This window comes from Vipera ursinii, assembly GCF_947247035.1.
Source record: "Vipera ursinii genome assembly, chromosome: 6".
NCBI lineage: Eukaryota > Metazoa > Chordata > Lepidosauria > Squamata > Viperidae > Vipera > Vipera ursinii.
Genome location: NC_139515.1, coordinates 3,953,690 through 3,979,656, shown reverse-complemented (window position 1 = coordinate 3,979,656; position 25,967 = coordinate 3,953,690). Strand labels below are relative to the sequence as shown.

At 44.3% G+C, this 25,967-nt stretch overlaps 1 protein-coding gene across 1 annotated transcript in view; it reads left to right on the top strand.

Annotated features, from left to right (window-relative positions):
* Positions 1-6,347: 6,347 nt before the first annotated feature.
* SRPK2 (SRSF protein kinase 2) overlaps positions 6,348-25,967 on the top strand; it is a 122,513-nt gene continuing 102,893 nt past the window's right edge. The window contains 2 exon segments of the mRNA XM_083365838.1: positions 6,348-6,539; positions 6,716-6,800. Coding sequence (XP_083221964.1) covers positions 6,524-6,539; positions 6,716-6,800 — 101 coding nt within the window. The 5' untranslated portion in view covers positions 6,348-6,523.

Below are 25,967 nucleotides of genomic sequence, written 5' to 3'. Positions count from 1 at the left end.
GCACCAAGGACCCCACAGTCCTCCTTCTTCTGCTCTTCTCCTTCTCCTCCATTCCTGCACTGATGATGTTTCCTACTTGGGTCGTGAGACGTCTGCAAGGAAACCACCCGGCTCAGAGAACAGCCAGGACCCCCCCCTCAGTCCTCCTCCTCTTCTCCTTCCCTTCCCTTCCCCAAATCTCACTCCCTTCTGGCACTGAAGATGTTCCCTAGTTGGGTCGTGAGACGTCTGCAAGGAAACCACCAAGCTCAGAGGTCACCAAGGACCCCACAGTCCTCCTCCTCCTCCTCCTCCATTCCAGCACTGATGATGTTACCTAGTTTGGGTCATGAAACGTCTGCAAGGAAACCACCAAGCTCAGAGAGCAGCAAGGACCCCACAGTCCTCCTTCTTCTGCTCTTCTCCTTCTCCTCCATTCCAGCACTGATGATGTTACCTACTTGGGTCATGAGACGACTGCAAGGAAACAAGCAAGCTCAGAGGGCACCAAGGATCCCACAGTCCTCCTCTCCACACACCCTACTCCCTTGTAGCACAGATGATGTTACCTAACCCTAACCCCCCCTCCCTTCTAGCCCTGAGGATGTTCCCTAGTTGGGTCATGAAACGTCTGCAAGGAAACCACCCAGCTCAGAGAGCACCAAGGACCCCACAGTCCTTCTTCTCTTCTCTTCTCTTCTCTTCTTTTCTCTTCTCTTCTCTTCTCTTCTCTTCTCCTCCTCTCCTTCTCCTCCATTCCACAAACCCCACTCCCTGGGAGAGTCCTCACGGGACCGATGGCGCGTTGAGGTGCTTCCAAGAAAAAGGCAGCACGCAGGGATGCAATCAGGTGAAGCTTTATTTAGGTATAAAGTAGAGAGAAAGAGTTCCCTGGCATGGAGGCACCCATGCCTGGATTGAGCCCATGGATCAGTCCCAAAGGGAGCTAGAACAAGAGCTAAAGGGCAGCCCCCGTGCAGAGGTTTTTATGGGGGTCCCCGGCCCCTCCCTTACCAATGAGAGTGAGGGGGCCGGAGGGCCATTAACTCTCTCCAATGGGGCTGGAGACCCCTGACCCACCAGTGGGAGCAAATTTGCCTCTTTGCTCCCATCTGATGACCTTTTGGGGAACTGCCATGGCTGGCACAAAAACATCTAACACTCCCTTCCAGCACTGATGACGTTACCTACTTGGGTCATGAAACGTCTGCAAGGAAACAACCAAGCTCAGAGGGCACCTGGGACCCCACAGTCCTCCTCCTCTCCCTTCTAGCACTGATAATATTACCTAGTTGGGTCATGAAACGTCTGCAAGGAAACCACCAAGCTCAGAGAGCACCAAGGGCCCCATGGTCGTCCTCATTGTCCTCCTCCTCCTTTTCACAAACCCTTCTCCCTTCTAGCACTGATGATGTTACCTAGTTGGGTAATGAAACGTCTGCAAGGAAACCACCAAGCTCAGAGAGCACCAAGGACCTCCACAGATCTTTTGTCTGGACGACTTTTAGGGAGTATATATCAGAGGTGGTGACCCTTTGAGAGCTGTATGCAATGAAATTTCATTTTGATGTATGCCGATTGGTGTACATTCAAAGTGACAATAAAGTGTTGGAAAAGGGGCTCTTCTGTTCCTGATAAGAAGGCTTCACCCACTAATTCTCGGCATCTCCTCGTCTTAACGACCACACTTGAGCCCCAAATGTATGTTGCTAAGTGAAAAATTTGGACTACAGGACTTCCCTTCCAAGTCTTATTATTCTACATTCTCCGTTTGCATCCATGCTTTCCTTGGCAGTGTAATAGCGGTGATCTGCTGTGGCTTGCTTTCAGGAAGATGTTTTTCAACTTCCCAGGGATGCCAACAGCTGGCTGAGGAATTCTGGGAGTTGAAGTCCACAAGTCATAAAAGGGCCAAGTTTGAAGAGCCCCGGATTAGGAAAACTAGAAACTCTTCTTTCTGAAATGCTTCCAGCGCTCTTTCTCCTGTGGACTGAGCTAACTTTTAATTGCAGATGATTTTCTGTTGCTAAAAATCTGACCGTATGAGTTTCTACGTCAGCAAAAACATATCAAAAGACCCAACGCAGGAAGTCTTTTGACTTTCTGATGCGACACCGTCGGCTGCACATCGGAGCCACCTTCTCCAGAGGTTTTGTGACAAAGCAGTGGAACTTCAGCTGAAGAAGCCCTGAAGTCAGCTGTGTATTCTGGTGTTTCTCCAAACACCTTTTAATGCACCTAATGTTAATTGTTTCTTGAGTTCTTTAATTAAAATTTTAATGAAAGGGGGACCTGGAATGATGCAATGCAAAGCACCCAATTTGGGGATTATTGTTTTATTTACCAGCGACCCTTAGGCTGCTTTAGAAAATATAAAATTTGCCGATCTGCAAGTCAATGCTTTTATGGAGGAGTGCCAGCTATGCAGAAACACAATGACAGAGGTAGACTTTGGGGTAAGAAGCAATAGATAGATAGATATAGATATAGATTGACATTCAAAGCCCTACATGGCATGAGTCCGGACTACCTACGGGAGCACCTTCTGCCGATGTCAGCACCCCACCGTCCTGTGCGCTCCCACAGAGAGGGCCTCCTCGGTGCCACCGCTCAGGGAATGTCGGCTGGTGGCCCCCAGGGGGAGGGCATTCTCAGTGGGTGCGCCAGCCCTCTGGAACACCTTACCTACCGAAATCCGGATGGCCCCTGACCTCCGTACCTTCCGTCGCGACTTAAAAACTTTTTTGTTCCAGCAGGCTGGCCTGGCATGATAGCGTTAATTGGGGTCCCAGTTTGTGTTCATTAGTGTTTCTTATTATTTTATTGTTCGGTCTGTATACCTTCCTTCCTCTGTACACCGCCCCGAGTCCCTCGGGAGAAGGGCGGTTTATAAAAACTAATAAATAAATAAATAAATAAATAAATAGATATAGATATAGATATATAGATATAGATAGATATAGATAGATATATATAGATATAGATATAGATATAGATATAGATGTATATGTATATGTATATATATGTATATGTGTATATGTATACGTATACATATACGTATATATGTATATAAATTAATCTTAAATTATTCTGTTTTTAAAATACCAGGTAGTCCTCAACGTATGACCACAACTGAGCCCAAAATTTATGTTGATAAGTACGATAGTTGTTAAGTGAATTTTGCCCCATTTTACAATCTTTCTTGCCACAGTTGTTAAGTGAATCACTGCAGCTGTTAAGTTAGTAACTCCAGTTGTTAAGTGAATCTGCTCTCCCCATTGACTTGGCTTGTCAGAAGGTCGCAAAAGGAGACCACACCATCCTGGGACACTATAACCGTCATAAATCTGAGTAGGCTGCCAAGCATCTAAATTTTGATCACATGACCATGGGGGGGGATGCTGCAGTGGTTGTAAGTGTGGAAAATGGTCATAAATCACTTTTTTTCAGTGATGTAACTTTGAACAGTCAGTAAGTGAACCATTGTAAATTGAGGACTATCCATAACTACATAAAATCTTAACTTATCTGGCTTCTGGCAATTTTCTGGTAGTCTTGTTATGAACAGAAAAATCATTTTTGTGGAAATCATTTTCTAACAGTACTACCACGGTACTCCTAACATTCTCAGAATTGTTCTTCAGAGCCAAAACATTATCTTCCCCTGATTGAAAATGATTCCTAAACACTCTCGTATTTTATTATAGGGGTGTTGTCTCGCTCCCCAATAATTTTCTCCCTTAATTCAGCTCCATGGTATATTTTTTAAAGGAATGGTAAGCATTGAGAGTCAAACATTGCTTAGGCCGGGCTATGAAGAAGCAATATTTAAGTTTACACTCTTAAACTTACCCACAAAAGGAATCAAGACTGAATTAGAAACAAATTCGGGAACGCTTGAATTTAGAGGACTGTCCTGCATCCCGACTTCCATGGCCACCGGAAAATAACTTTGATGGTTAGGAATCAAAAAGGAAACAAGAAAACGCCTCCTCTCCAGCAGTTAACACCCAAATGGGCAGAGATTAAAATTCAGATTAATACTAGCCCTATAATCAAGAAGTAAACAATACTCCATTCAAAGAACTATCAGTGCAGACAAACAATCAAACAGCAAAACCAACCTAATCCAGGATCCAGGAAAAACACACCCACCAACACTGACAGATTAGCCTCTTTTATGTAAAAACAGCAACCTCACTCACCTCTCGCGCTGATGATATTACTCAGTTGGGTAATGAGACGTTTGCAAGAAAATCGCCAAGTTCAGAGAGCACCCAATCTCAAACAATTAAGCAGCCTTATCGTTTTGTTTTGGTTCTTCATTTGAAGTGCAACAAGGTTCAAATTATTTTTATTTATTTATTTATTAATGGGATTTATATCCCGCCCTATCTCCCGAGGGACTTGTCCAAACTGTATATATTGTCGGGAAATCAGATCTATATTTATGTCTCCGCAGCTGACAAGAGTGAAGGCAATCAGCGGCTCCAGTTAGTCCTCTATGTAATAGTTAGTCAAAAGTCACAAGGGTTGTAAAGCGGGTCACAAGGTAACCAACCTGATTTATTTATTTTTTGGGTGGCAATGGTTAAGTGACTGCTGTGGTCATTAAGCAAGCACTAGGGTCACTAAGCAAACATAATGTTCACTACGGGCTGCTTTTGCCAAAAAACAAAAACAAGTGAATGTTGGTTTTGGGCAAAATTATCATAAAGAGTTTTACGATATGTGACTGGCTGGCTGGCTGGGTGACTTTGGGGCAGTCATACTGCAGCCCAGTCCACCTCACAGGGTTGGGGAAAATAGGAAGAGGAAGGAGTATTTGCTTATAAAGTAATAAAGGTGAGATAAAAAAAAATCTAATTACAAAAAAAATGAGCATTAACTTTCTTTCCAAGATCTCTTCCAAACCCCCAGGAGGAAACTCCCCAGTCCTATATCTTAATCTGTAGTGAATAATTTATCCATCATTCAACAAACATAGAAAAATTAATATTTAACTGACTCGGGAAAAGCCCAAAAGAGAGGAAGGATATACAGGTAGTCCTTGACTTACGAGTTGAGTCCAAAGGTTTTGTTGCTAAGTGAAACAGTTGTCAAGGTGAGTTTTGCCCCATTTTTCAGACCGTTTCTTGCCCTTAGCTGTTAACTGAATCACTGCGGCTGTTAAGGCAGTAACACGGTTGTTAAGTGAATCGGGCTTTGCTCGTCCAAGGTTGCGAAAAGGGGACCCTGAGACGTCATAAATATGAGCCGGCGGCCAAGCATCTGAATTTCGATCAGGTGACCCTGAGGATGCTGAAACGGTCACCAAGTGTGAAAAAAACGATCCCACTTTTCCCCCGCCCTCCCCAGCGCCGTTGTAACTTTGAACGGTCACCAAATCAACGGTTGTAAGTCGAGGACTTCCTGCAGCCATTTCAATTCCCCTGCCTACTCATCCTCACGTTCCTCGCCTGGCAGCCCAGGAAAAGCCAAGGCTGGAGAGCGCTGCGGGTTTGCGCAAAAGCATCACAATGCACAGGGCATCCCCCTGAAAAAGCTTGATGGAGGGCTTTCCAAACCCGGCCGCTTTAAGACTTGTGGACTTGTGGAAGAAGGAAGAACTGCCTACTATAGAAGAATGGACTTTAAAAGTTTCCAACCTGGCGGAAATGGCAAAGATCTCAGCGTACTTGAAAGACCATTCGCAACAGAGATATATTGTGGAGTGGGAAAAATGGATCGATTATATTCAGAATAAATATGGGACTAAAAAGTTTCATCTAGCATTTGAATAAGTATTGATGTGATATTTATATTGCTTGTAGTTATTTTATAAGAGTTAAAGTGCGATAGATTTAATAGCTTATTGTTTGCATAAGGTAGATTATGATTGTTTGTATTTTTATACCCTGTACTTACCTCTGGGAAGTCGGGGAGGGGGGAGGGGGAAGGGAGGGAGGTGTTGGGGAGAGGGGAGGGGGTTGGGAGGGGTTTTGTTTTGTTAAAAAAATGTATTGTAAAACTAAAAAAAAAAAAGACTTGTGGACTTCGACTCCCAGAATTCCTCAGCCAGCCATGCTGGCTGAGGAATTCTGGGAGTCGAAGTCCACAAGTCTTAAAGCGGCCAGGTTTGAAGAAGACCCCCTTGGTCAGGGCTCTTCAAACTTGGCCCTTTTATGACTTGTGAACTTCAACTCCCAGAATTCCTCAGCTAGTGTGCCTGGCTGAGGAATTCTGGGAGTTGAAGTCCACAAGACATGAAAGGGCCAAGTTTGAAGACCCCTGCGTGCCCAGGGTGACGTCAGGCCGCCTGCGCCTCCGGGAGGGCGGGGGACAGAAAAGGCGGGGGCTCCCCGAGGCTGCTCGGCCCGTCCGGTTGCCTAGCGACCTCCCCTCCGGCGCCGCCTCTCTCCCGGCGCGGCCCCAGCGCGCAGGCGCGGCCGGGCGTGAGGCGGCCCGGCTGTTCCTCTCGAGTTGGCGCCCGGCATCGGCGGCGGGCAGGAGGCGGAGCGGGCTGCTCGTGTGGCTCCGAGCCAGGCCAGGTGGCCGGAGGGCGATGAGCTCCCGGAAAGGTACCGCCGGAGGGGCCGGCTGAGGCTCACGGGGTCCCCGGAAGGGATGCGGGTCGCCGGGCGGGAGTCTCCAAACTGGTCCGGGGCTCCCCTGGCATCGTCAAGCGGGCGCCCGCGGGCGCCAATAACCTGTATTTTTGCTTCTTTTTCTTTTCCTCCCTTGACGCGTCCGGCAGTGCTGGCCTTGCAGGCCCGGAGGCGCCGCCCCAAGCACCCGGCAGCGCCCGGCAGGAAGGAGAAGCACCCTCCGCACCCCAAAAAGTGAGTAGGGGCCGGTGCGTTTGTGTTGTTGCGGTGCCAGCCTTGCACCCGGGGCTGTGTGTCTGTCTGTGTCTCCGTGGTACATTGGCATTTTGCACGGCACAAAACTTTGCCTTTCTCTTCCTCCTCCTCCTCCTCCTCCAAACAGCTTTCCGGGTCTCTTTGTGCGTGTGAATGGGGGTCGACCTGCGTGTTCGCCCGCGTTTCGTGACATTGGGGGGGGGGGAAACCCGGGTTGGGCATCGTGCCGATATCGCCTTCCTGCTTGGTGTTTTTTTTTTTGCAGGAGTTGGGATGCTGAAATTTCTTTCTTTATTTTATTAAATTTATTATTTAAAAACATTGGACACGGTACAAACAGACTGACAAACCTTCTTGTCTACAATATTCATATATATATATATATATATATATATATATATATATATATATATATATATATATATATCTAAAATACACTTAAATACACTTAAGATACAAATCAGTTAAGTATAATACAATACTTAGAACAGTGAACCAATCTGTAGGACCTAATAGAGACCTTCCTTTTGTTCCCGCCAAAGATAAAATTTATTCCAAATTCTGTAGTAATCTGATTGATCTTTATTTTTAAATTCCAGAGTTAATTTATCCATTTCTGCGCAGTCCCAAATTTTCCTAATTACCTCATTTTCTACTGGGATTTCATTCCTTTTCCAGTTTTGAGCAAATGACATTCTTGCTGCTGAATGCGGGGTGGGGGTCCTTTTCTCTGGCACCTGTTTTTATGGCTGTGTTTCCTTGCAAAGATCTTGACCTGCATGTGTGAATCGCCCTGGAGAGCGACTTCGGAGCCCTTTCCGCCATTGCTGAGATTTGATCCTTGCGCCCTAAGTAAGCATTTAATCTTCCTTCTCCTCTTCTGAGTCCAACAAGCGCCTTCCTTATTTCAGCCTGAAAAGCGGCACCCGTGGATGTAGCCAGGGGTTGATTTTGGCGCCGGGCGAGGGGATAAATTGGATCAAGCGGGATCTGCTGACGGTTCCCCTCCCCCCCCCAAAATCTTGCATCCCACCCAGCCGGTGAAAAGGAATGGTCAGCTTGGAGTTGCACATCTCTTTCAAACCATTGTGAAGGTTGAGCGCACTTTTTCAGAGGCGCATCGTTGTGCTCCGTTTTGATGCTGTGTTTCCCAGTATAGATCGATGCTTTCCAAATGTAGGATACTCCCGTTTTGTGACGCTTTAATCGCAAGGTAGCTTGCGCGTAGAAACGTTGCATCGCGGCCAGGGACCTTAACGTGTCCGTGAAGGGTTGTATCACTTAATCATTTAGGTGACATTATACTATATATATATATATATATATATATATATATATATATATATATATATATATATATATATATATATATATACCGTATATATATATATATATATATTTATTTCCATTTATATCCCGCCCTTCTCCGAAGACTCAGGGCGGCTTACAAGCTTAGCAGTAGCCTTCATTCTATGTATATGCCTGCTTATTAGGGCTTTCACACACACCCCAAGCGGCATTATTACAAAGTCAGCTTATTGCCCCCAACAATCTGGGTCCTCATTTTACCTACCTGGGAAGGATGGAAGGCTGAGTCAACCTTGAGCCTGGTGGGACTCGAACCTGCACTAGTTGCAGACACCTGGTGTTACTTACGGAGGCATTGGCCCACTGCTCCACCACGGCTCTTTTATGTATTGTTTGTTCCTCCTTAGGATGAAGGATTCAAGCTAAGTTTCCCCCCCCCTTGTTGTATTAGTTTTTGGGGTTCTTTTTTCTGCCTACAGAGACGCAGTTGGTGATAGGAGCCTTTGCTGCAAATTGTAGCAATGTAGCTGCTAAAACGTGGACAATTTCAGCTAGGCTACAGTTTATTTCCTGGTTGTTTTTAGGGAAATTGTGCTGGAGGCTTTGGATTTTTATTAAATAGCTTTGGTTTTTGCGTCGTTCTTTTGTGTTGTCCTCCGTGTTATTCGGTCTTTTTTTTTGGGGGGGGGGAACCTCAGTGTGATCACTTCAGTGTCTTGAGACTGGCGATTTAATTAATTAAATTTTGAATTAATGTCTGGCAGGACCCTGCTCCATCGGGGTAAACGGTTTTGAAAATCCTAAGAAGCCAAAACTGATTTTGACTCGGTAAGAACGCATATCGAGAAATGGAAATGCATCTTAAGATACATTAGCTTGTATTTTTCAAGAAACTCATTTCGCCATCTGCAGCTTTCTTTTGGCTCTAGATTTTAATATCCAGATTTTAATAGTGACCAAGAACATCTGACTTCAAGTTTGAGGCTGTCCCCTCGTGTGTTGATCGCTCGTTAATAAGCCAGGTCTGGCCGTAATGAAAAACTTGAGAATTGCCATGTCTTTTGTGTGATGCTGCTTCTAAAAAATGCTAAAAGAAGCCAGCTGGTTTAGAAATGGCAACCAGATACCTACTTGATCTGGATAAAAAAAAAAATACAGGAGAAACGTTATCCTTGATGAGGCTCCGGTTTGACATTCTTCCCCTCCTTCCTTCTTAAACCACCTGGATTAGAAATGGAGTCACTGCCTGTTTTCTAGTAACAAATTTGATTTTCCTATTTATCTTCACCTACAGCACCTTATCTGGGCTTAGCTAAGCTGCCTCAGGCCTGGTTAGTATTTGGGTATGAAATTGTGGGCTGTTCCCTGACACCACTGGATGACCTCGCCAGGGCTCGTTGCCTTGGAAGAGTGAGGAAGATTCTCAGGGATGACTCACACCCTGGACGGTATCTGGACGGGACCATCCGGTAGGAGATATAGGAAGATAGCCAGCCAGCCGTACCAACAGGCTGAAAAATAGCTTTTATCCGTGGGCTGTTAGGCTTTTAGATGGGACATAATCATATGCAGAATTGACTTGGGAGACCGGTGTGTGGTGTAGTTGGTAACATGGTGTGGTAGGATGGAGGGTTTGTTGTCACTGTGTGTTGGGGGGAGAGAGCACAGGGGGGAGGCTCAGCTAATCTCAATGTACACATGTTGTACTTTGACAATAAAGGTTTATATAATTGCCATGTAACAGCTGGGCAATAGGCCAGATTGGGAAATGAAAATAAAATTAAAAACTGGGGGGGGGAACAGTCCAGTTCCCCGCTGTAGGGAAGAGAACCACATGGACATATCCACAAAGTTCTTAGGATATCCTTGATTATTCTTCCAGCGTGGGTGAAATCTGCACGTTGGCTACTCCAAGGCAGAAGCAAGCATCTGGCTTCGAATCTGGATTGTTCAGTGCATAAGGCGGCATCGCCTCCTGAAAAATATTCCCGCCGTCCATGTGTTTTTATTGCCTTCATTGATTCGAAGGTGGCCGGTGATTGAATATCCAGGGAAAAAAGGCAGTGGGATAAATTGACGGCTAGAGCTGTAGATCTCGGTTCACCTAGGCCAGCGATGGCGAACCTTTTAGAGGCCGAGTGCCCAAACTGCAACCCCAAACCCACTTATGTATCGTCGGGTGTCGGGTGGGCGTGGCCAATTGGGTGGGTGTGGCCAATTGGGTGGGTGTGGCCCATTAGGTGGGTGTGGCTGCGGTGGTAACGGCAGACTGGGTGGGACTAAAAAGTTCAATCCATCCATTCCAACTTTGCCAGATCTTTTTTTTTTCCAGCGAGAAGTTGAAATTTATTTATTAATTTTTGATTGATTTTTTTTTTTGCACACGACAGTGGAGGCCTAAAGCGAAAAGGTTCCGTAAAACCCAGCTGAAGGGCTAGGATTGGGGCGACGGCTCATGTGCCCACAGAGAGAGCTCTGCGTGCCACCTGTGGCGCGCGTGCCATAGGTTCGCCACCACGGACCCAGACAGATCATTAAATTGCATGACAGCTATCATATGTGGGTGAGATCTGACACATTGGGAGGTCTCCACCCATCGTAACATGAATTAGTTCATTCAGACATAATGGTATAGCCCAGGGGTCGGCAACCTCGGCTCTTTTATGACTCGTGGACTTCAACTCCCAGAATTCCTGAGCCAGCTAATGGTATAGCCTAATGGTTCCTCTTCTCTCTATACATCAGCTCCACGTTAATGCTGTTTGAAGTGAGTTTCCTCTTTGCTGTTGGTAATAAATCCATATCCATTCTTCTCATCGAGGATGGTGTGGAGGCAGCTGTATATCTTTGTTCCCAAGTCAGCCTTCAGCTGAGCCTGTGAGCCACAGCAGGATCTTGTAATGAATGAAAAATTGAGATTAATTATTCCAAAACAGAAATGGTCTTTTTCCACCAAGAGGTTTCAGCTGGACGTATACCTGCCAGCTGGACGTATACTGCCCCCGACCTCCGTTCATTCCGCCGGGACCTGAAGACCTGGCTCTTCGAGCTCTCTGGCCCAGGCTGAGAATTTTAATTTTAGTTTTAATCTTAATTTTAACTGGGGTTTTACTTATGCAGGGATGAATATAATTTTTTTAAATCTGTTTTTCACTTTTGTATCTCTGTTTTTTAATCACCCTGTAAACCGCCCTGAGTCCTTCGGGAAAGGGCGGTATATAAATGTAATAAAATAAAAATAAATAAATAAAAATAAATTGTACATATGTTGAGCAAGCCACGGCCTTTTAAGATACGTCGTTTTCCTCCAGTCCTTAACTGCTGAGGTTGGGGGGGGAAATAATTGCATTTAAGCACTGAAGCGTTTTCCAACGCTAGAATCCAATTTCTTAGCTCCGGTGGCCGCACTTTTGTCCCTGATGCAGTAAAATTAGGCCAAAGGACCGAATCTTCAGCTGTCTTATTTACTTATGACCTCAGTTCAGCCCAACCTGTCTTTTGCTAAGGGAGACATTTGTGAGGTGAATTTTTTTTGCCCCACTTCACGACCTTTCCTGGCCACGGCTGTTAAGGGAATCGACGCAGCGGTTCAGCAAGTTACACAGCCGTTAAGCGAATCTGGCTTTCCCCATTGACTTTGCTTGTCAGAAGGTCGCCAAAGGGGACCTCGGGACACTGCAGCCGTCATAAATGTGAGTCGGTTGCCGAGCACCTGAATTTTGATCCCGCGTCCGCGGGGATGCTGCAGCGGTTGTAAGTGTGAAAAATGGTCATAAGTCACTTTTTTTCATTGCCGTTGTAACTCCGGACGGTGGCTAAATGAACTGTTGTAAGTCAGGGGCTACGGTACCTGTACTAAATTTTTATTCCATGTTTCTTAAATATATATATTTTTGGTCAACTCAAGAGTGCAAACTTACCTAATAAATCCTGCCTCCTATTTTGAACAACGACCCTGTAAGGTAGGCTGGGCTGAGAGAATGACCGATGCAAAGTCATTAAGTTGGCTTTCATGCCTAAACTGATTATAAATCCGTTTCCTTGTATCTTGGCCTTAACCACTACCCCAAAATAGCTCTATAGAACCGAGCTTTCTTATAAAGGGGGGAAAAAGCATTGGAAACAGCGCCATCCAATGTCTTAGGAGTTATCCTACGTCAGGGGTAGACAACCTTGTCTCTCTTATGACTCGTGGACTTCAACTCCCAGAATTCTTCAGCCAGGCTGGCTCAGGAATTCTGGGAGTTGAAGTCCACGAGTCATAAAAGAGCCAAGGTTGCCTACCTCTGTGCTACATGTTCCTCACTTTGCCCCTAATTCATTTATTTACTTAGAAGATTTATACGGCCACCTACTCACTCTCAGTGACTCTGGGCCACTTACAAAGGCCTGATGCTGTTCTTCACTTACAACTCAACCTTCCCTTTGTAGAAGCTCGTAGGATCGTCTTCCAAGTACAGATCGTTCTCGATTTACAAAGTTCATTTAGTGACTGTTCAAAGTTACAAGGGCGCTGAAAAAAAAGGGACATGACCCATTTTCACACTTACGACCGTTGATGCATCCCCAGGGTCGGGCGAGCAAAATTCAGACGCTCGGCAACTGGTTCATACTTACGACCGTCGCCGTGTCCCCGGAGTCACGGGGTCAACTTTTTGCAACCTTCTGACAAGCAGTGTCAGTGTGTGTGTGGGGGAAGCCAGATTCACTTAAGAACCGGGTTACCGACTTAGCAAGCGCAGGGATTCGCTTAGCGACGGCGGCAAGGAAAGTCGTAAAATGGAGCAAAATTCGCGTAAGCAACGTTCCCTTTAGCAAGCTAAATTTTGGGCCCAATTGCGATTGTCAGTCGAGGACCACCTGGTTCAAATCAGGCACCTCAGATGATTCTTTGGCCCAGTTAATCCTGCTAAGATGTTTACTTTCTGCTGGAGGAAAAAAAAAACCACAGTCTTGACTAATTGTGGCTTGTCGGCCTGTTTTTTTTTTCCAAGCTAGCGAAGGTAGTGAGTGAGCTGTTGACCTGGATTGCAGGTCAAGCTCGTTAATGGTAGATTCTTCTAGATCTTTCTCTTATCTTCACAAGAGCCTTCCTCCCTTACGCAGAAGAGTGTTCGAATTACTCAGGAATGTCTAGGACAGGGGTAGGCAACCTCGGCTCTTTTATGACTCATGGACTTCAACTCCCAGAGTTGAAGTCCATGAGTCATAAAAGAGCCGAGGTTGCCTACCCCTGGTCTAGGAGAGTCCCACGGTTCAGTTCTGATCAGGAAGCTTTGAATTTTAATTTTGGCCATTCCTACGGGATGATTGTATTTCTGCCCAAACGATTGGCGTTCCGGTCTACTAACATCCAAAATTTTCTTTTCTTTAAAAAAAACAAAACACAAAACCAAAACTTTTACCTGCATTGCATTTTATATTTGGATGTTTGCTTAGAAAAGCAAGCTGTCACAAATCGAGCTGACTCCATACCGTTTAGTCTTTTTACGGATGGTTTAGATTTTTATTTTTTATTTATTTTTTGGCTTACCGTATTTTGTCCCAGGCCTGTTTTGAGTTTCTTCCAATTTATAGCTTCGGAGTTTAGTCGAAAGTTTTGTAAACTTTGCCTTATTTGAAAGTGCACCTTGGCAGCTCTTTTTTTTTTTTCATACTCTGACATTTGACAGACATTTCCTGTGTAGGTTTCTGGTTGCAAGCCAGAATTTTGATGACCCAATCAAGAATCTAAAAAGCTTTTTGCTATATAACTGCTTCAGTAATCTTTTAGTGCAAGTCTGAAATAGTTAATAAGCAGCATGTTGTAACCCTCAGTTCCCTAAGAACACACACACACAAACACACACACACACACACTATTTAAAACACAATAGAATTGACCAGCTGACTGGCTAACCGTACAGACAGGACCACGCTGATGAATTGACTCCTGCTTTTCTGACCAGCGGATACAAACGAATCCTGGGAGATTGTACCGCAGAAAGGAAGAATTAATACAAACAGTGTGGGTGTAAAGCCTTCCCACCAAAGCTGTAAAATCAACATGTATTTCACTAAAACAGAACCAGAAACTTAAATGTACTGTGGAAGGATTTAGAATTACTGTACTGTATAGAACAGGGGTAGGCAACCTCGGTTCTTTTATGACTCGTGGACTTCAAGTCCCAGAATTCCTGAGTCAGCTATGCTGACTCAGGAATTCTGGGAGTTGAAGTCCACGAGTCATAAAAGAGCCGAGGTTGCCTACCCCTGGTATAGAACATAAGGCTTTAAATGTAGTTTAAACCCGAATAGAATAGAATGTTTTGTTTTTGCAGCTGTTTTAATGTATGCATTAAAGGGCATAAAAATAAACCATTGATAGAATATTCGGGGTTATTTATTTATTTATTTATTTATTTATTTATTTATTTATTCGGTTTATATACCGCCCTATTCCCAAAGGACTCAGGGCGGTTTACAAGGCAAAATTTAAAAACAATCCAATATAAAATTAAAATAAATTAAAATAAATTAAATTAAGTCTAGCCACAAAAATTAAATCACAATTTAAAAACATTAAACCCCTTAGTCCAGACCAAACGAGAGGGGTTGAACGGTGGGGTCTCTGCGCGCACGCGCGCGCGCGCACACACACACACACACACACACACACACACACACACCCTGCAAGTAATCCATTCTTTGGAGTAAGATGCTACCCAAATGCCGTGGTGGCGGTCTTTGCCGTTCGGTGCCAAATTCCGGAACGTTGCCTAAATTTGATGATAAGCTGAATCAGCTGAGCTGACGTCGTAGAATTTCTGTTGGTGAATAGAAGTTGCAAAAGTGTTTGAAAGCTTGCACCGCTCGGGATTAGGGCCGCTTTGCTGCTTGATGCTGCACGATATCAAATCATCTCTTACTTGTTATATATCATTAATTAAAAATAACTCGTGGGTTCTCCATTGGCCCAGCTGAATTGTTTTGGTACTGGCAGTGGAATAGCTGCCTTCCTTTTGTGGGTTCAAAGAAAAAAAAAAGGAAGGAAGTGGTCAGTCTGAATAGTTGCATGAATAGAATAGAACGATGGCATTATCTCATTTACGTGCGCTCCACAGATTGTTTACTATAATAATAACAACTGAAGGCTTCAGAAAAGGTACGATGAACACATTAATTGTCTTTAAATTTGTATTTTGCAAACTGAGGCAGCTAATCTGTTTAGCTGTGGCTGTTTAAATATAGGTATGATTGAGTGATCCACCTCTGGAATTTTACCCAAGCACGTTTCACTCCACATTATTCCAAATATTTTCTCAGAAGGAACAATCCTAAGAGGTTTTTCTGCCCTCATATTTAATTCTCTGACCATAAATATATTTGGGGTGTCCATTGCTGTTGAGTGCTGTATATCTCCCGGCCAATAGAAAAAATTATTAAGGGAATTATTATTATTTTTAATTTAACTTTTCTACGTCGATCAAGGAAGACAAACAGGAATAAGCATATATTTTAAACGTTGCTTGCACAATTGCTATCTGTAACTAAATATTAATAGGGCCGACATTCCTGTGGCTAATTTTTCGGAGGTTTAGGATGAACAAAATTAAAGACGGCACATCAAGAAATCAGCCGCTTTGGAAATGGTTCAAGTTTTGTCTCCTTGAAACACGAATCGCTCAACTTCGCAAAAGGAGGCTGCTTTGTTTTCGTTTTCAGAATGAAACGGGGTTTTTTTCCCCCTTCCATTTCATGTACAACTGTAAAAGGCTTTCAGAACAATTCTTTTCTTTGACAGAAATGGAGGCTTTGCTAAGTTTAGACCAGCGCATAAAAACAAAGGACGAAATGTTCTAAGCCTTTAATGCTGTGCAACCATTGGAGAAATTTCAGAACTGTCAGAACTCACTGCTTTGGCAAACCTTGCCTTGCTAAGCTATATATTGCGCTAATATCCTGAAGTTTGGTTTTGCTGGTCGCTCTCAAAATCAAAGCACATTATATACTTCCGGACGGTAGCTAACTCCAGAGAAGAGGAATTAAATCTGCTTCGGATTTGGGGCGGTTTATTCACGTCGAAAACATCACAATTCAAATAAGGTGTGCTACGCAACACAAAGTTTAAAATTTAAAAGCCAACACGGTGCTAGGCTGCCTTAACGGAGGGATAGAATCAAGATCAGGTGAAGTGTTAATACCGCTTTACAAGGCCTTGGTAAGGCCACACTTGGAACACGGCGTCCAGTTTTGGTCACCACGATGTAAAAAAGATGGTGAGACTCTAGAAAGAGTGCAGAGAAGAGCAAGAAAGATGATCAGGGGGTTGGAGGGAAAAACATACAAGGAATGGTTGCAGGAATTGGGTATGTCCAGTTTAATGAAGAGAAGGACTAGGGGTGACCTGATAGCAGCCTTCCAATATCTCAGGGGTTGCCCCAAAGAAGAGGGAGTCAAGCTATTCTCCAAAGCACCTGAAGGCAGGACAAGAAGCAACGGATGGAAACTCACCAAGGAGAGAAGCAACCTAGAACTAAGGAGAAATTTCTCTAACAGTTAGAACAATTAACCAGTGGAACAACCTTCTTCCAGAAGTTGTGGATGCTCCAACACTGGAAGTTTTTAAGAAGAGAATGGACAGCCATTTCTCTGAAATGCTATAGGGTTTCCTTCCTGAGCAGGGGGTTGGACTAGATGACCTCCAAGGTCCCTTCCAAAATCATCATCATCATCATCATCATTATTATTATTATAATTATTATAAAACTTTTATTCATTAAACATGAACCTCAGTCAACTGAACACCGAAATTGACTGTCACTAATGGTTGACACGGGTTGCTGCCAGCATCCTAGCTATCAACCAGGTATCTCCTTAAAATGTTGTTGTTGTTGTTATTAAATGTAAAATACAAAATCAAAACAGGTACACGTTAAACAAATCTTCCCCAGAAATAGCAACGTCAATTGCGTTCTGTTGTGCTGCCGTGAGGTCTGCAAGCGCATACTGATCGGCGCACGAAAGGATAGGTAGGTGGTGGTGTCTGCATGTCGCCACCATCGCAAAGGGCAGAAGGCACCGGATAACCCAGTTTGTTCACAGGGCGTGTTGGATCCTGTTGTGTCCGTGCGCAGCCTATTCAGTGATTTCAATACTGTACTTTTCAGCTCATACAAGACTCAGGAGCCAGCTCCAACTAGCGTGTTGGCTCCTTGTTGCTTTCCAGAGGTTCACTCTGCTTTCAAGAATACTTTGAAGTCTTACGTCAGGGGTCCTCACGCATGGCCACTTTAAGACTTGTGGACTTCAACTCCCAGAATTCCGGCTGGGGAATTCTGGGAGTTGAAGTCCACAAGTCTTAAAGTGGCCAAGTTTGAAGACCCCCTGTCTTACGTCAACCTAAGAAAGCTTTTCCTGGATTTTAATCTTTGATAAGCTGCCTGTAGGTCATAGTGGGGCGGGGCGTTTCTGGCAGTTACTTTGATACTGCGTGATGCAGCTAACCCTCGACTTACAACAGTTCATTTAGCGACTGTTCAAAGTTACAACGGCACTGACTTACGGCCGTTTGTCAACAATTGCAACCTTTGCAGCAACACCCCCCCCCCCAGTGTCACGCGATCAAAATTCAGACGCTGGGCAACTGGTTCGTAATTTGTGACTGGGTCATGTGATTGATCCACTTTTAGGAAGCCGGATTCACTTAACAACCGGGTTACTGACTTATCAACTGCAGCGATTCACTTAACAACCGAGGCAAGAAAGGTCGTAAAACGGAGCAAAACTCACTTAAAAGCCATCTCGCTTAGCAACATAAACTTTGGGGGGTCAATTGTGGTGGTAAGTCGTGGACTAACTGGGATTACACAGGGAGGCAAAGAGTGGTGCTTTTGACAATGAAACCTATTCAAGAAATATATTCTTTTGAAATCCTGGGGTGATAAATATTGCACCTACAAGTGAGCTATAATAGTCCTTTAGTGATGAGTGGATATAGAGAGGGAGTACAAAGCACTTATAAAATACCCGTTTATAAAATATCAGTTGTCAGAGTGAACCAGTAGGTGGCCACATATCAACTTGAAAATTAAGTGAAAGCGAGAGTAAAAATACAACGATTAAGGCTAGACAAAATCTTCGTTAAAATTTTACATTTTTTTTTTAAAAATGAATACGTGAAGGGAGTTTTCCAAGTGTAATTAAAATTCGTCTTTATGGATAGTTGATAGTAAAAATGACCTCACGCTGGCTAAAAGGACATCTGTATTCTCTCAATGTACAGGTCGGCCTCGACTTCCAGTAGTTCGTTTAGGGGCTGTTCGAAGTTACGGTGGGACTGAAAAAGCGACTTACGACCGTTTTTCAGACTTACAGCTGTTGCAGCCTCCCCAGGGTCACGTGATCAAAACTCGAACCCTTGGCAACTGACTCATAGTTATGACGGTTGCCGCGTCTCGGGGGGCACGTGATCCCCTTTCGACAAGCAACGTCAGTGGGGAAGCCAGCTTCATTTAACGACCAGTTGAGTAATTTAACATTTGCAGTGGTTGAACAAGAGGGCTACCTATATTAGTTCTCTTAAGCCCCCCATCAGACTCCCAATATCTCTGGAGACTGCTACGTTGAAGAAAACACACACACACACACACACACACACACACACAGAGAGAGTCGATCAAGTTATAATTATAAAAAAAAGGATGTGACAAATTGGATTAATTTGAGTAAAAAGGAATACAAAGAATGCAAAGTGTTTTAACTAATAAGGAAAATGAAAGAGCGAAGTAATCATGAGACCGGTTAAAACCCTGCGTGTTTTTTTTTAAAAAAAAAGATAACCAAAATATGAATACCATCTGAGGACTGTGAATTGTTTGCTTTGCTTAGGTAGATAAGAAAATAAACTAAAATAGAAACAAGAATGGAAACAGGACAGGTATGCCTCTTCCAAAGTGAATTAGATTTTGAATGCCCCCCCAAGGTGTCGGCGTAAATTAGATCATAGTTCTTTTGCTAAGTCCAAAGAATTGTGGGTCTAAGTTCATTATGGTATCCTTTAATTAACCAGCTTGGAAAAATAATGCAGGATATTATTTATAGTATGGTATGGATATTCATTCCTCAAAGCACAAAGTGTAGTAACAAAGATGACTAGGGGACTGGAGGCTAAAACATATAAGGAACGGTTGGTGGAATTGGGTGTGTGTAGTTTAATGAAGAGAAGGGTGAGGGGTGACATGATAACACTCTTCCAGTATCTCAGGGGTTGCCCCAAAGAAGAGGGAGTCAAGCTGTTCTCCAAAGCACCTGAAAGCAGGACAAGAAGCAACGGATGGAAACTAGTCAAGGAGAGAAGCAACCTAGAACTAAGGAGAAACTTCCTGACAGTGAGGACAATTAACCAGTGGAACAACCTGCCTCCAGAAGCGGTGAATGCTCCAACACTGGAGGTTTTTAAGAAGAGACTGGACAGCCATTTGTCTGCAATGGTAGAGGGTTTCCTGCCTGAGCAGGGGGTTGGACTAGATGACCTCCCGGGTCCCTTCCAGATTCTATTCTATTCTATTCTATTCTATTCTATGCTATGCTATGCTATGCTATGCTATGCTATGCTATGCTACGCTACGCTACGCTACTCTATTCTACTCCTATTTCTATTCTATTCCTATTCCTATTTCTATTTCTGCTCTATTTTTATTCTATTCCTATTTTTATTCTATTCCTGTTTCTATTCCTATTCCACTCCTAATTCTATTCTATTCTATTCTATTCTATTCTATTCTATTCTATTCTATTCTATTCTATTCTATTCTATTCTATTCTATTCTATTCTATTCTATCCTATCCTATCCTATCCTATCCTATCCTATCCTATCCTATCCTATCCTATCCTATCCCATTCCATTCCATTCCATTCCATTCCATTCCATTCCATTCCATTCCATTCTATTCCTACTCCTACTCCTACTCCTACTCCTACTCCTACTCCTACTCCTACTCCTACTCCTATAATTTTTGTAAGCATCATTTGCATGTCTTAAAATTTCTTCACTCATTTCCCCATTTTTAGTAAAAAAAAATCTTACTAAGACATGCAAATTCATCAACTTCCCCCCCCACCCCAATATGCAGGTTGCTATTGTTTCATCTTGTCAAACGAACACCGTACTCTTTTGACAGGTTGATTTTTCAGAACCACTCTCCTCATTCTATCATCCGATATATGTAAAAATTTCCGGCACTTTTGTGACGGAATATAACAGGCTGGATTTACCAGGAAGAAGGAGTACATTCGGAAGAATACAAGAGAACTCAGTCCAGAAAATTTCGGGCTAAGTTGTGATTGTAAGTTGAGGACTATCTGTAATGTTGCTTGGACACCCACCCGCCCACCCTCCCCTCCATTTTCCCAATGCTGCTTCAAGATCCGTCACTTTATTTGAATTCGTTTCTCTTCGGCGTATGACATGTTGTGCGACTGGGGTGTTTCTGTGGCAACATGACTCAGTCTGTATTCTTGTGAATATTCATCGTACGCCCTTTACATCTAGCGTTCGTTTTTTTTTTTTACTTTTATCTTTTTATTTCGGCAGCCGGGGAGGGGGCAATACACAGGCACTTTGGACTCAAGAAATTTTGATAGGGTCCATGTAGCTTTCTTCCATGTCCGAATCCATAGGATACCACTCTCGGGTGCCTTGATTGATAACACTTTCTGCCAATTTCTCACTGCTTTTTCTGACAGGTTTTTTTTTTAATAAGTAGCGCACGTAGCAACTTTAATAACGGTAGTAGCCAAAATTGTGGAAACCTTTTGGGGAAAAGTGTCCAGTTAGAAATGCCACCTTTGGTTAAGTTTCCACCCATTTTTCCTTCTAATTTCTTTATAACTGTAGCCTCGTTCACTTAATAATACTATTTTACATCGCTTTCTGGGCAGTCAGTCGACTCTTTGCACCATTACTTTAATTTTATTGCGTTTTACAAGCTCACTAAATGAAAGGACACACACACAAAAACCCAACCAAATTAATAGCGATCACATAACACACGGACAAATGTCCTCCTCTCGGCTTCAATACATGACATCAGTAACTGGATCCTACTGTGATCTGATTGGCTCATTGCCAAAACAAGATTATGCCCGATGGGCTCTCTAAACACTCGTGTTCATTGGCTACAATCAGATGAAGGAAAGCTATCTGATATCAACCTAAGCAAGTTGTGCTTCCTTTTTCTGGTTATTTGGCTATAACCTTTCATAGAATGCAGTACAGATAATTGAACAAACTTTGTTGCATTACGATCTTGACTAAATTATCTTTCCATTGATATATAATTTTATGGTACCACTCCAAAAGAAAAGTGGTGCTATTAGCCATCAAACCTCAAAAATGCACTTTTCCCAAAAGGTTTCCACAATTTTGGCCACTACTGTGTCTCCATCAAAAAAAATGTCGTCTTCTGACAGCCGTTTGATCTCTGAATGGACATAGGCCTCAAGTCTGCGGATTCGGATTTGGTACAGTTTTATGGCAACAACAAACATTCTCGAGGGTACACAAGAACAAAAGTGAGTTAAAAGACGGATGAAGGAGACCGTTGGGCAAGGAATGACATTAAATGAGGTTATGGCTGAAGGATCTGAGCAGCCTTATACGACCTGGAGGACCCTGAATAGGTTGAGAATTGGCAGTGTCTAAATATAAAATCAACATGCTCAAGTGGAAACTCTTAGATAAGAACACACTGTGTGAATGTGGAGAGACACAGTCATAGTGGTTGTTGTTGTTAGTTGCGAAGTCGTGTCCGACCCATCGCGACCCCACGGACAACGTTCCTCCAGGCCTTCCTGTCCTCTACCATCTTCTGGAGTCCATTGAAGCTCACACCTCCTGCTTCAGTGACTCCATCCAGCCACCTCGTTCTCTGTCGTCCCCTTCTTCTCTTGCCCTCCTTTCCCAGCATGAGGCTCTTCTCCAGTGAGTCCTTCCTTCTCATTAGGTGGCCAAAGTATTTGAGTTTCCACTTCAGGATCTGGCCTTCTAAAGAGCAGTCAGGGTTGATCTCCTCTAGGACTGACCGGTTTGATCGCCTTGCAGTCCAAGGGACTCGCAGGAGTCTTCTCCAGCACCAGAGTTCAAAGGCTTCAATTCTTTGGTGCTCAGCCTTTCTTATGGTCCAACTTTCACAGCCATAGTCATCGCGGACAGTCATCTAAATATGAGCCAGCCATGTGTGCGGCAGCAGCCAAAAAAGCCAACGCAATCCTAGGCTGCACTAACAGAGGGATAGAATCAAGATCACGTGAAGTTCTACTACCGCGTTACCAAGCCTTGGTAAGACCACACTTGGAACACTGCCTCCAGTTTTGGTCATCATATGATAAAAAAAGATGTTGAGACTTTGGGGAAAAAAAAGTGCACAGAAGAGCAACAAAAACGATGAGGGGGCTGGAGGCCAAAACATACCGAAAACGGTTGCGGGAATTGGGTATGTGTAGTTTAATGAAGAGAAGGGTGAAGGGTGACATGATAGCAGTCTTCCAATATCTCAGGGGCTGCCACAAAGAAGAGGCAGTCAAGCTATTCTCCAGCAACGGATGGAAACTCATCAAGGAGAGAAGCAACCTAGAACTAAGGAGAAACTTCCTGACGGTGAGGACAATTAACCAGTGGAACTACCTGCCTCCAGAAGCTGTGAATGCTCCAACACTGGAAGTTTTTAAGAAGAGACCGGACAGCCATTTGTCAGAGCCCAGCTCACCTGCTGATATGTCGGCTACCACGTGCCAATAATAATTTATTTTTGGCCTACCGAAAAGGTGGCTTCATCCTGGCAGTTTAAAGTTGTTCTATACACGGAAGAAGTCTGCCGTTTCATTCTGCTCTAGGTTAATGGCATTTTGCTTGCTGCTCGATATCCCCTCCTCTCCACTTTATCTTCTTATATCATTTGCTGTCCATTTTCCTTCCCTTTCTCAACACAAAATGCCAGGTTCTCTGCCAGCTGCATTGCTGGATCTCCTAATGCACTCTTAAACTCTTCCTTTTTTTTTACTTCCTAGCATCGATTTTTCTTCTTTTCTTCCTGATCTGGAGAAGCGATCGATAATTGTCAGTAGATCACCGGTTCCCGTCTGAATTTTTTTTTTTGCTTTCATAACTCCACGGATGACGGTGTCGGCCGTTTTTCTAGAGAAGGCAGCACATTTTTTTTTCTTCCTTAAGCTAAAGAGAAGTGCTTTGGGTGTGATTGGTTGAAGATCTGCCGTTGGATTTCTCCGATGATTTCTCTCTTCTGCGAGCTCAAAGGCTTCCTTTGCAAATGCCGCTTGACTTTTTTTTTTTTAGCCTTTTCATTCACACAATCCAATTTAAGTAGGCGTGCGCCTCAAGAGTCCCTTTCATAAGCAGCGAGCTTCGTGCTGCGTGCCTTGCGCTTGATTTCGTCGCCCCTTTTAGTGTCCCATTTCGCTTACGCCAAACTAGCATCTAGAAGTGGAACAGATAAAACGTCTTTAACAACGGGTTCAGCGGTTTTCCTCTTTCTGCGAAGACTGGCGTTTTTTTTAAAAAAAATATTACTTTATTTTATCTGCAGGTATTTTGAGCCCAAAATTTCTGTTCTTAAAATGAGGTGTTTGTGAAGTGGGTTTAGCCTTGTTTCACGACCTATCATGCCGCGGTTGTTAAATGAACCGCTGCAGTTGTCAAGTTAGTAACCCGGTCGTAAAGCGAATCTGGCTTCCCCAGATGGACTTTCCTAGTCTGAAGGTCGCAAAAGGGGATTGCATGACACACACACACGCACGGGACGTTGCAACGGTCATAACTGTGAATCAGTTGCTGAGCCTCGGAATTTTGATCCCAAACGATCGTGTGGATGGATGCTGCAAAAGGTCGTAACAGTGAAAAATCAGTCATAATTCACGAGTTTCAGTGCCGTTGTGGCTTTGAATGGTCACTAAATGAACAGTTGTAAGTCGAGGGTCTACCTGTATTTTAATAACAACCTCGAGGATTTTGCTTTGCTCTCGTTTTTCTACATAACGGCAGCGCTGAGATTCAGGCGGTTTGCACCGCTTTCGGCAGAGGTAAAGGTAAAGGTTTCCCCGCACATGCGTGCTAGTCGTTTCCGACTCTAGAGGCCGGTGCTCATCTCCGTTTCAAAGCCGAAGAGCCAGCGTTTGTCCGAGGACATCTCTGTGGTTATGTGGCCGGCATGACTAGACGCCAAAGGCGCACGGAAAGCTGTTACCTTCCCACTGGAGCGGTCCCTATTTTTCTACTTGCATTTTTACGTGCTTTCGAACTGCTAGGTTGGCAGAAGCTGGGACGAGTAACAGGCGCTCACTCTGCTACGCGGCACTCGGGATTCGACCTGCCAAACTGCCGACCTTCTGATCGACAAGCTCAGCGTCCTAACCCACTGAGCCACCGCGTGCGTCGCTTTTGCTTTCGGCAGAACCGGTAGCTAATTTTTTGTTGCCCAGGCCCAGAACGGACTTCTGGAAGCGGCGCCGGTTGTTCACATAACTTGAATCCCACCAGTGCCTAATGGGCTTTGTAATCCCTGTCCAACTCCATCAAATCTCTCCTTTTCTCAGAGTAAACTGAAATAAATTACAGGCTGGGAGGGAGTCAGTCCAATCCCCTTCGCAATGCCGGCTTCTCCAACTCCGCTGTTGTGTGGCAAATGTGATGTAGAGTTTCTGCCTGCCAGCTTTTATCATCTTCTGTCTGTCTGTCTGTCTGTCTCCTTCATTGTCTCTTGATGAGTCATCCTGTTGGATGACTGGTTTTTTTCTTCCCAGCCGCACTTCCTTTTTTCTCCCAGGGAGAGGGAGCATTTAATCTGCATTTGCTCAAGGGTGGCCTCAAAAGGTGAGCCTCCCTGCCTGATTTTTAAATGCCATTTGTCCATTTCCCTGCAGCCACCTTGTCAGCCCCTTTTTGTGTGTGTGTGTCTATTAAAAGCCAGGGACGCGGTGGCTCAGTGAGTTAGGACGCTGAGCTTGTCGATCAGAAGGTCGGCACTTTGGCGGGTCGAATCCCGAGTGCCGCGTAACAGAGTGAGCGCCTGTTACCTGTCCCAGCTTCTGCCAACCTAGCAGTTCTAAAGCACGTAAAAATGCAAGTAGAAAAATAGGGACCGCTACGGTGGGAAGGTAACAGCGTTCTGTGCGTCTTTGGCGTCTAGTCATGCCGGCCACATGACCACGGAGACATCCTCAGACAAGCGCTGGCTCTTCGGCTTTGAAATGGAGATGAGCACCGGCCCCTAGAGTCGGAAACGACTAGCACGCATGTGTGGGGGAACCTTTACCTTTTACCTTTACTATTAAAAGCCTCTGAACGGTATTTATTATTTTATTATGACCCGTTTTTCACCCTTAAACGGACATTGCAAGCCTCCCCGGGGTCACGGGATCAAAATTCAGATGCAACTGGCAACTGACTCATATTTACGACGTTTCCCCCCCCCCCCCCCCGGGTTACCTGACGATTTTGTGGCCTTCTGGCAAGCAGAGTCAGCGGGGGAAGCCAGGATCACTTCACGACCGGGTTACTTTAATTTAACAACTGCAGCGACCCACTTAATGACGGGCAAGAAAGGTCATAAAAGGGGGCAAAGCTCCCCGTAGCCCCTGGTTCGCATTGGTGACCGCGGCTGTGTCCCAAGGTCCGGTGATCCACTTTTGTGACTTCCTGACAAGCAAAGAGAGTGGGGAAGCCAGGTTCGCTTAACAACCGGCTTACTACTGGCTTATCAACCTGCAGCGATTCTCTCCTTTCAAAGAGTAAAATACGGCTGTATTTATGATCTGGGTGAAGTGACGGATGGCCGGCGTTT